Source organism: Pygoscelis adeliae, unplaced genomic scaffold (assembly GCF_000699105.1).
Source record: "Pygoscelis adeliae isolate BGI_AS28 unplaced genomic scaffold, ASM69910v1 Scaffold403, whole genome shotgun sequence".
NCBI lineage: Eukaryota > Metazoa > Chordata > Aves > Sphenisciformes > Spheniscidae > Pygoscelis > Pygoscelis adeliae.
In genome coordinates, this window is record NW_008824466.1 from 16,406 (window position 1) to 27,299 (window position 10,894).

At 46.6% G+C, this 10,894-nt stretch overlaps 1 protein-coding gene across 1 annotated transcript in view; it reads right to left on the reverse strand.

Moving 5' to 3' along the window:
• Positions 1-10,894, reverse strand: part of SF3A1 (splicing factor 3a, subunit 1, 120kDa) — a 14,766-nt gene that overhangs the window by 2,872 nt on the left and 1,000 nt on the right. The window contains exons 2-13 of the mRNA XM_009321072.1: positions 9,059-9,171; positions 7,042-7,246; positions 5,950-6,207; positions 5,420-5,494; positions 4,540-4,690; positions 3,868-4,061; positions 3,110-3,227; positions 2,809-2,994; positions 2,330-2,451; positions 1,903-2,145; positions 978-1,188; positions 58-212 (exon numbers count right to left, since the gene is read on the reverse strand). Of these exons, the coding sequence (XP_009319347.1) occupies positions 58-212; positions 978-1,188; positions 1,903-2,145; positions 2,330-2,451; positions 2,809-2,994; positions 3,110-3,227; positions 3,868-4,061; positions 4,540-4,690; positions 5,420-5,494; positions 5,950-6,207; positions 7,042-7,246; positions 9,059-9,171 (2,031 nt within the window). The remainder of the gene's footprint in view (positions 1-57; positions 213-977; positions 1,189-1,902; positions 2,146-2,329; positions 2,452-2,808; positions 2,995-3,109; positions 3,228-3,867; positions 4,062-4,539; positions 4,691-5,419; positions 5,495-5,949; positions 6,208-7,041; positions 7,247-9,058; positions 9,172-10,894) is intronic.

The following is a 10,894-nucleotide window of genomic DNA, read 5'->3' on the forward strand; positions in this document are numbered from 1 at the left end:
GCCCGGCGGGGTCAGGGCTCCGGCGCTTCTCAACAAGCAGCCAGCCCACACACGTACCTTGTTCCTGCGCAGAAACTCCTCCTCCGGAATCAGGCTGTCTTCGCTCTTCAGTTTCTTTGAGACCGGCTCATCCTCCACCGGTGGCGGCGGGTGAACAGGAGGCATCGGTGCTGGGGAAGGAACCGGAGCCACGGGAGGCGCAGGAACAAATGCTGAAACGGGATGGGGGGGACACAACACACCCTGCAGTCATCCACTGAGTATACAGCAGACACCCCCTTACACAAAAACTCTTTTAGCAGACCAGTAAAGGCTGAAAACAAATGCCACCATACATGGAGGAAGTTGACACAACCAACAGTAACATGCAAACTTCAAACGTTAGGAGATCTTTCATATTGGGAAACAGTCCAGGAAAAGACAGCATAAGAGCTTCCTGCAGATCTTCCAAAAAAGAAAACGCTCTCAGCTTGGCATGCAGCGGTGCCAGCACCTCGATTTAAAAAAAAAAAGGAAGAATTGTTTTTTACATTGCTTTTCAACTTAAAAGCACCTAATGCTACGAAGCTGCCGTGAGGAAAGGGGCCAGACATCAGCTTTTCCTCCTGCAGCAGCAACTTCTGTAACAAGCTGTACCACCCAGTGAGGCGCTGGCAGTTCCTCATTACTCTGGTTCCTTTTGGAAAGCAGCGTGGATTCTTAATCTTCACCCGGGCAGGCTCCCGGGGACGGAGACGTACAACGGGTGAGACGGAATTCTCTGTGTTTCATGCTGCAAGAGAAGTCTTAAGCCCAAAAGCAGTACTGCTAGGTAAGTCATACCAAACACCCCAGAATTCTTAATGATGGGACTTAGGGTCTGCAATCCCAATTACACACCATTATCAGAGGCACAAAAGGAAAAAAGAATCGAAGCTCAAGCCCACATTATACAGGAATTGGCTGACAATTAACCAGAAAAAGCTGAAGTTACCGACCTGTTGGTACTATCATGGGAGGCGGGCGGGGGCTCATGATGGGAGGAGCAGAGGGCGGCATGGGGACAACGTTGATGCGCGGGGTATGGATTATTGGTGGCATGGGGGTGGCTATGACGGATCCTGGAGGCAAACGGACCACGGAAGTCATCGGGGGACGAGGCATGACTGGAACTGCAGAAACAACAGCGGCGCGAACCGGAGGGGGCATCTGGAGAGAGAGGGTAATTTTTCTTAGCAGGTACATGCAGGAGCACTCAGTGCTGTTCACAATCCTGATCAAAATAACCAGGGCAATTAATAACACGGAGGATTTCTGCTGGCCAAAGACTTGCTGGGAACCTCAGCGAGCCCACCGTACGGCCAGCCCAAGCTGCCTGTGAACGGGCACAGAAGCCTCATTAACAGATTAAACGGTTCTTCCTTCCCTCACCACTCAGGTATCAGACCGCGAGCCATGTAGGAATCTAAAGAAGGAGCTATTTCAGAGTCAGCAGAACCCTTGGGGCAGGAACACCGGGCCAGCGAGTCACCTGTGAACGTTTCTTACCTGTGGCTACTTTTGTTCTGCATCATGCCTTTTTACACCTAAAAAAAGGCACCCACCCACTCCTTTGTTAGCCACGGTCCCTTCCTCCAAGAACCCACCACCCAGGTTCCTCCTCTGCCCAGCTGATCAAGTCCTTTTGGTACCTCTAAGGATGAAAAGCTCCACCTAAGACTTATCTTCCTTTTTTAACAGCAAGTTCAATAGGGTTTCAATAGGGTTCCTCTGATAGTTTAAGAGTCATTTGGAAACATGAACTTCACTCAAAATCTGCTTCTACGCCAGCGTCCCTGCTGTTGTAACTCTTGACCTTCGTCAGGACTCCCTTCTAATTAACTACGGCCACAGCCATTTGCTTTTGGAAGCCCAAACACTTACTGTGGGTGGACGAGGCACGGATGTGATAGGCTGAGCACTAGCTGGGGGATTTGATGCCGATGAAGGAGGGGGTGGCTGGGGCATTTCATTGGGTTTGCTGGGACCGATCTTCTCCTTGCTGTCATCTTCTGGCACCAGTCCCTTGGCCTTATGGATAGCTTCAATTTGCTCTTGGAGAGTAATATTGGCCTGAGCAGCCTGTTGTGTGCGGGCCATGCTGCCCGAGTGGCCATCCCAGGTCACCTGAGAGGATAAAATAAATCAGAATAACTCCAGCCTGTCCAGACTGCAATGCGAGCTGCAAATAAATCAAGAGAGCAGCTTTACAGCAAGAACGAAAGTTCAAAAGACTCCCGTCTCTCTGAGCATTCATAATACTACAGGAACCTGTTAAAAAAAAAAAAAAGGACAACAGTTTCCACTCTACCTTTTCCTCTGGTTTCTGGATTTCTTCTTCACCAATCTTTTTACCAATGGCAGTCTCTTCTACACCGAAGATATCGGTACGGCGCTCTGCCAGCTGCTTCAAGCTGCTTTCAATATCCAAACCTGCAGGCAAAGAGAGAAACTCTTATCCCAAGTGATATAATCAAAGTCAAACATGATCAAGCCTCTTTTAATGATCTTTAAACTGTTTGGTACCTAACGGCCGAGCGCTGCTCTTTTTAGAAAGGGACTGCAACTGATGGCTGGTCAGCAGCAGCTAACGCTCTTTGTCTTTAAGTTTACAGAAAGGCTTCACCGTACTAATGACAAATGTACCCACATAATCAGTACACTAAGGACGTCATACAGAAAGCTACATTTAAGATGGTCCTTATCGGTGGGACCCGGGGGGAAGGAGGGGTTTGCTTAGAGTTCACTAGGAACTCGGTTTTGCAAGCTGTGTCAGATGCTCAAGCTGACCTGGGGCATAGACCTCATCATCACTCTGCTTTTCACGGATGGATCGATCACGCTGCTCTAACCATCGAGGATCCAGGAGACCAATTCGCATGTGTTCTTGCATTTTACTGGCAGGAATTTTCTCTCCAGTGATGGGGGAAACAAGATACTCATCTGGAGCTGGGGCGGGTGGTAATGGTTTTGAGGCTAGAAAAACAAAACCACACTGTTAAAAAACCACATCAGAGAATCCAGCCAGAAACAAACGCTTTTGTGATTATTCAGGAAGAAATAAAAGTTTTTCTTCACCAGCCTGATTTACCTTTGGGATCGTAATCTTTCCGCACAATGACCTGATCTGGCGTGGGAGGAAGAGGTGGCGGCATTGGGGTTTCTGGAGGAGGAGGAACCTTCTGACCTTCATCTTCATCATCTGAGCCCTTATTTAGTGGGGGGGAAAAAAAAAGTCATAACCAAGTTCCTATAGTCAAATATCAACAAACAAGATTTGAGAACGGCATGAAAATCCTATGCAGCGCTAGGCAAACCGATTATGCAGCTTCAAAGCAACAGAGCTATTTTGCCTCTGGACACCTATGCTACAGCGGTTCCTCTGGATAATCATGATTCAGAAATTCGGCGGACCCAGAAGAGGAAGCAAGTACTCCCAGCTTCCACATTACCACAGCACGGCAAGCAGGGGCTTACGGTTAACCATGCTCTTGTGCCTTGTTACCAGAAAAACAGCTTACATACTGTAAGGTAGAGTCTAAAAGGAGTCATCTTTCAGTGTTCCAGACTCTGTGCAGAAGAAAGCCCAAAAGGCTTCATCACAGAAATATAAAACCCACACCATTAGGTGACAGAATTACTGGATTTCTCTGATAATTTCTCTCCAAGGAAAACATTAAAAATACCATATTCCAGCATTGAGCAGAAACAGGTTGTTTTGAAATTCCATCAGAAGGAAATCTCATTTCCTCAAGAAACTGACAAACTTCTTACAGTGAAAACGAAGGGCATCATAAACCACACAAACTTTACAGGACAAAAGTAATGCTGATTCTATCGGCTAGTTACCTCATCCATGTCCTGCACTTGCGTGTCTTGATCCAGCTGGGCTGGGGGCTCATCTGTTTTCTCTTGCTTTTCATCTTCCTCGTCTGACTCCACCTCCATCTCTACCTCCTCACTTTCCCCAAACTTCTCGTAACGCTCCTGGATCAGGATTCGAGCTCCCAACTCTTCTGGAGTGGTGGGAGGAGGGAAATTCCCTACAACGCAGAAAACAGAGCTCCTGTTTCTCTATCCCATTTCGTTGCTCAATGCACAGCCAGAAATATCAGTTTCTTAAATGAAAAGCAGTTTCTCTACAAAGCAGTGGCATCAAAATCTCCTGGGAGCCAAGGTATATAGAAGGGAACGGACGGAGTCTATACAGACCAACACCAGCACGACACAGGAAGATGAAGGCACTTATAGGTGAAAGCACCATTAGAAAGCGGGACAAGTTCTGCTGTCCTGGTGGAAGTGGAAAAGCAGACACTAGTGCAGTCCTGGAGTTCGTGCAAGGAGAACATTACTGACTCCAGAAAAAAGCCAGCACTGCACGCCGTCACTAGAAGGCTTTCCCCTTCATCTTTGAAGGATATGCAGCTGTAAAACCCAATGTCTGAAAATGGCATTTCAGGACACAGCCCCTACTCAAAGGGAGCAGAGTTTCATAGAGGTTGCAACGTGTAACTTCAGTACCTTGCTCATTGGGCTGAAAGTCAACTGTTTCCACGACCACAAAGTCATGCCAATCAATCTGGGCATAAGCAACACGCTCCTTTTCCTTCTCCTCCTCTTCCTTCTTTCTCTCTCGCTCCTGGAACTTTGCCCACTCCACTCTGTAATACACCTGCACAAGCAGACATAAAACAAACACCAAATGTCAGTCAAGAAACACATCACAGTCATCTCTACGGCATCTGGAAGTTTACGCTACCAACCCTTTCAGGGCAGTTACGCAAGCACTACTTCAGAGGCCTGGCACCACAAAGAATTATTTGTATTTCATTTAGAAACTACAGGTTTGCCTGCCGAGTAAAGTACTGCAGCAGCTTTGTAAAGTGGTTTTCTAAAGCTGGAACTGCAGACTTCTTGAGCCAAGACCCAGCCGTCCAGGTATGACATGACTCGGGTACCACTGAAGATTCACAGCCAGCAAACAATTCACAGACACTTTATTACAACCCTGTAATGCCACCTTTCCAGAGCAAAAGCAGTCTTCGTGACAAAGACAGAAGTCAAAATAATAAAGAACAGCTTGGAAGGACTGTAAGTGACTGAGGTGCCACAGTGAAGTTGTCTGAGAGGGAAACATTCTACTTTGTGAAGCGCCTGGAAATGGCGTCGTGCAGTATCTACGCCTCTATGCTGCCACAAGTAAACCACCCCCAACACAAACACTAGCTAGCAGTTTAAAGGCAAGCTTGAGTACCCTGTATTCAACTGACTACAGGGGACACATCCGTTTTATTCTCTGTGTGTTTGTGTTTGCTGCCACTAAGTCAGAAACGTGCAAAAAGAAAAAATGCAAAACATATCGGACATGCTTCAGCAATTTTGCAAATTTTTCATGCAATACCTGATCTAGGACTTCCTTGGGATTTTCAGCCTCTTTCTTGAGTTTAAGGAGTAAGCCTTTCGGTGGGATCAAGATCTGAAACATATTTTGCATGACAGTTAGTAACAATTCTTTTTCCAAAGCCTCCTTAAAAGCAATTACGCTCTTTCCACACTGATAAAAACAGCAGCAGACCCCTGGGGCTACGTTCCACTTATTCTATTGCAACCCTGTTATTACTTATTCCTCATACTTGCACTTAAAAATATTCACTCTTCGCCTTCCAACTACCCTCCATATTTAAAACAACACAACTTTTACTTATATTACAATAGTGTCTGACACACTCAAGTGTCAGCCCACTGTGTTCAGCGCTGCACGCTGCCGACAATGCACAAGACATCCACTCTGTTTAAAGAGCAAGATTTAAAGGATGGACTCCTAGACCTGCACTTATTTCTAGTCTGGCTGTGTTGTAGGGCTTCAGCAGCCTTCAGAAATCAATACTGCTGTTGAAGGAATCAACTTGACAAGTAAACTGCCAAGGCTACCTTTGTGTACTGTTCAACCAGCTTAGTGAAGTAGTTAAAGAGACTGTGCTGGGGGCGAAGGAAGTCAAACTGATAGTTCCTCTGCTCTTTCTGCATCAGCTGAGTCAAGAACTGCCGCCCGTTCCGAGCCACGAACTGCGCCGTTAGCTTCACCACATCCAAGTCAAAGGCCGAGATTGAGGGAGGATCTGCAATGAACTCGAACTCCGGAGGTGGCTCTTTTGGAACGACTGTCTCCTGGATCACCTGGGCCTGCACCTGTAGAGCAGAACAGAGAAGGCTCAGTGACGGCCCTCACCAAACAGTTACCAACCACCTGGGGGAACCCATTTTTCCTTCAGCTGCTGCAGGAAAGCAACATCAGTCTAGATATCCTGGCAGCTGCAAGGACGAGAAAAATTAGTACCACAGGGTTTATCTGGACATCCGTATTTAGGCCTACTATAAAAAAAACTTTGCTCCAACAGCTAACAAAACTGGAAACTATCAGGACTTCGCTATAACCCTCCAGGACGGTCAACACCACACAGCGGTGACTGCTGGCCGTGCAAAGCATATAAAAGACTCGATTCAGTCAGTGCCCTTTTTCCATCCAGTATGTGTAAAGGCACAACTAATCAAGATTAGCAACATTTTGTACTCCACATTTTAAGGGGAAGTTGATCCTCCCAACAGAAAAAAAAAAAGGAAATGTTTCTACAAAACAGCGCATGCAACAAGCCCAAACTGAACTCCAAGGGATTCTAAAGACTTGCCTATGGCAGGAGTCCTAAACTCAATACAGCCCGAGCGATCACTAGTGTAAGTACCGTATCGGCCAATACACAACTAAACGTAATTAAAACGGACCAAGTAGAGCAATATATTGGCTCTTTCACAGACAACTTTGAGTTACCAGCAACTGGGGGATGCACATCTGCATCAAAACAAAGTCCCAGACACTAAACTCCAAGCCTCTCAGTGCTGTCTTTTTTGCAAATGTATAACTAACTCCTTCATTTGCCTGGTCTTTCAGACCTCCTGCTTAACATCAGGCTGTGACACAACCAGCTGGAAGCCAAGTTCTCGACCGAAGTGAAAAGGACTACTTACCTTCTGTGGAAGCTGCTGCTGAGCACTTTGCTGCTGTTGCATGACCTTGGGAATAGCAGCCGAGGGCTCCTGTGCTTTACCCTCTTTGAACTCGCTGACTTTGTGCCGGTAGTATGCATGGTAAGGATCATTGGGATTCAAGAAATTGAACTTAGGGTTATTTATTTCGTTCTGACGAATTCGAGCTTCAAATTCTGGACCATTTCTGGGGAGGAAAAAGATAAATTGTTTGTTTAGATGAATGGGCATCAACTCAAGTGTAAATGCCCGTTCCTTTCACAGTAAGACATGTTGATGCATCAGCCCCTCAGAAGACAATTTTCTCTCCTACGTGGAAGGAGTTTACCTCTCTCTAATTAACTCATACCCAACACAGCAGCCAGCTGTAAGCAGACAAGTTAAAGGCATTTGTCCCAATTTAGTCTATAAGGCTTCACAGTGAGTATTTCTTAAAACAGTTAAAAACTCACACTCACAAGTGTTCCACAATCTCATTTGGCTACATACAAACAGAAGGCCATTTACTGGATTGACAGTTTATTGGGTGAAGTTTACAAGTCACTAGACCAATTTTATTTGCTCTATTAACAAGCTCTTAAGACTAGTTTCATTTCCAGAAAGTTCATATAAAGAAAAAAGTAGGTAACCACCAGCCTGCACAGAGATCGACCACACCGGAGTGTTGCTTTTAGGAGAGCCCTAAGTTTTAGTTCAGGTAACGTCCATTCCTCCCATGCAAAGCGCAAGCCACTTATTTCAGGGTAGTTTGAGAAAGTTAGCAGCTACATGGCACGTTTCTCTTCATGCTCTCTGGATACCTCCAAGTCTTGTTTAGACACTCCGCCTCTTGCAAAAGAGGAGGTCTCTACAATACCAAAGGATAAGCACAGCCCCTTCCTTATCCTCAAAGGAAGCCCAACGCTCCTTGGCAGCACTTTAGAAATCAGCTAGGAAAAAAGGGTCTTTGACTAGACCAGCATCTAGTAATTGTCTTAAACTCACAGCACCAACCATTCTGGCTTAGTGAGGTGAAAGCACACAGCGTTCAGCCTGTCTGGATGCCATGAAGGTCAAGAATTCGCACAGCCAGCTGAGGGATACTTACCTCCCGTGCTACTTGTACACTGCCAGGAAGACCAAGATCTGGTCCCCTGAGACCTCACATAGAGGTAAGACAGCCAGAAATACTTAACGATTAAAAAGCAATAGAGGAAGATGGCCTAGCCAGCACTAACAGCTTGCACTTGCAGAATGATGACACTAGGCAAATGGAAGAAGCCCAAATGAGTAAAATTTATTCAACTTTTAGACTCCTCCCCTAAATTTGACATCTATACTCACGCTAATCGATCTGCTACGGTCAACAGGGGAAAAAATCCCAAACACATCACGGGCAGCTCATCTATCCTAAGAGAGGGTCAGACTACTCTCTGGAGGCACGCGCTTCCCTCCCTCTGGCTATCAAGGGAGAGAGATGACCGAGGCTCGGACAAACATGCATCCCAGCCTCTGGCGCAGTTTACCAAGCTGTACACAAGCAGGGATGGGACTTAACCTCAGGGCTCAACAAGCAAGCGAGCACCCCTGTACCGGAAAGTTCATCACCTACCATTTGCCTACACACTGTAAAGTGCAGTCATGGCTCCTCTTGGCTTCATCGCTCAGTGGAGCACCCGTCATGAGGCTCCCTTTCTACCGGGAATTTTGTTTCCCCTTCAGATCATTCGGAACAGGAACTGTCACCTGGTTATTGCAGCATGCACTATAGATTTTTCCAAGAACTTCATTTTATTTACTACCATAACTTTTCTAGCAAAGCGTGCCTTACACCTATTAAGTAGAATATTGTCGTTTCTTTTCCACAGTCTCACTGGTATAGACTCAATCCTTAAAATCCTTTGTGTAAATTCATAGGACTGTGACCTGCTTCAGTTTCTGGAGCTGCGCAGACATTAGCACTTGAAGAGGAGAAGCATGAAAATCCCAGGAAGCACAAGACACCACCAGTGTCGTTTACCTGGCTACGAAGCTGGCAGTCTTGTCCACAATATTCCTGACCTCTGGCGGAGGGTAAATAATTCCTACCACAGGCTTGGCTGGTGCTGCTTCCTCTTTTGGCTCCTCTTCTGGCTGTAATAAAAATGTACGTATACATACATATACAGTCCTCTGTACCACTGCCTCACAACTATAGCAACTATTCAAGAGGTGAAGAGGTGGTGGCACAGGAAGACATCTTTCATTGCGGTGTTTGCAATCAGTCAAGATACTAAATTCAAGTAGCCTAAATCAAAGCTGAAAACAAGAGAAGGAACTTCAAATAATATTGAGTAACGTGCTATATACCAGCATCAGGGGGTGAAAAACAGCCCAGCAGGCTGCAAACCCAGACTAGGTTTATTTTCAGGTGGTTGAGTTGGAAAATTCATCTCCCTTCTCTCTCAACTTCCTCATCTACATTGGGAGTAACAATCCTAACACACCTTAACAAATTGTTCTGCAATCCTGTGCTTAACGAAGGCCATGTAAGAATTAAGTACTCCAAACAGCGACCCAAACGGCAGACAGCACTGTCTATCCTCCTCCCCAGCCCCCAAAACATTTAATATTTCCCGACACAGAGATCTGGTTTAACAATCTGAATCACCAGTCCCACAAACTGATTGCTCGGCTTCTCAGGGTGGGAGACAATGTTTGTCTGCTCGGCAAGGGCACCGGCTGCAGGGGCAGGCACAGCAAGGCGACGAGGAAGGCCACTCCATGGGAACCAAAACAAGTCCTCCCGGCATTTTTACTATCTCAGCCTTGACCCCAAGTAGGTTTATAAATACCGAGACAAGAGGCAGGGTAGGGGAATGCCTACAAAAACACATCTAGGAATAACTCAGCAGTGCTAAACAGGTTTGGAAGTTGTGAACGTTCCTAGAGGCCTGTGGGACTGCAAGAAACTAGAATGATTCTGAATTATTATCTCCACATTAAATAAAATATAGTTTTTAATCCTATTGTGGTTGCATCAAAAGCTGTTTCATAGAGAAAAGCTCTGCAGGGCATTTTTCTCACTGATATCATAGGAAGAGCTGAACTACAATCCCAGAACCCTCCCTGAGGGCGGCTTTATCTTCCAGTAAGACCAGAAGCCGCTCTTTGCAGGATACTAAAGATGTCTCTCCTCCTTCCTCACCGAGCAACTTTCACAAGAAACGCCGTTATAAAAGAGAACAGGTGTCTGGGAAACGTTTATAATCTGAACAGGGACAGTCAGGGAAATTTTAAAATACCAGTAAAGCTACCAGCTCTGCTCAATCCACGGGGACTCCAAGGCAGAAAACTCTCTCGAGTCAAATACAACCTTGATAAAGCGTGTTAAGAAAAAGCCACCATAAACACGTTTATTTTTCATTCCCGCTCCCTCTGAACAACATCATCTTGAGGAGCTGAAGGACAAGGCGACACCCCGCTTGAGAGATGTTTTTATTTAACCGCGATGCTGAGTTGCCTGGCTAACATACACGCGCGAAAGACCCTGGGTGTTTGTCGGGAGCCACGACTTTCCTCCCGATTGTGCTAGCGACACCAAACCACCCGGGATCTTCACTCAGACCCGCTCCCTGCGCGGCCTTGCTGTACAGCTGGGCAAGTGCTGACGCTGGGGTGTGAAACCGCTGGAAGGGCTGGGGAAGGAACGGCTGCCTCCCCTTTAGGGAAGGCCGGGAAGAGGCTCCGGCAGAGAATATGGCCGAGACAGACGGGGACGGGGGAAGGTACCGCGAAACACGGGGCTGCTGCGCGCTCTCAAGCGCACCGGGGCGGCTGCGTTTAATCCCTTCACACGTTCCTGCCGGCGGCAGGG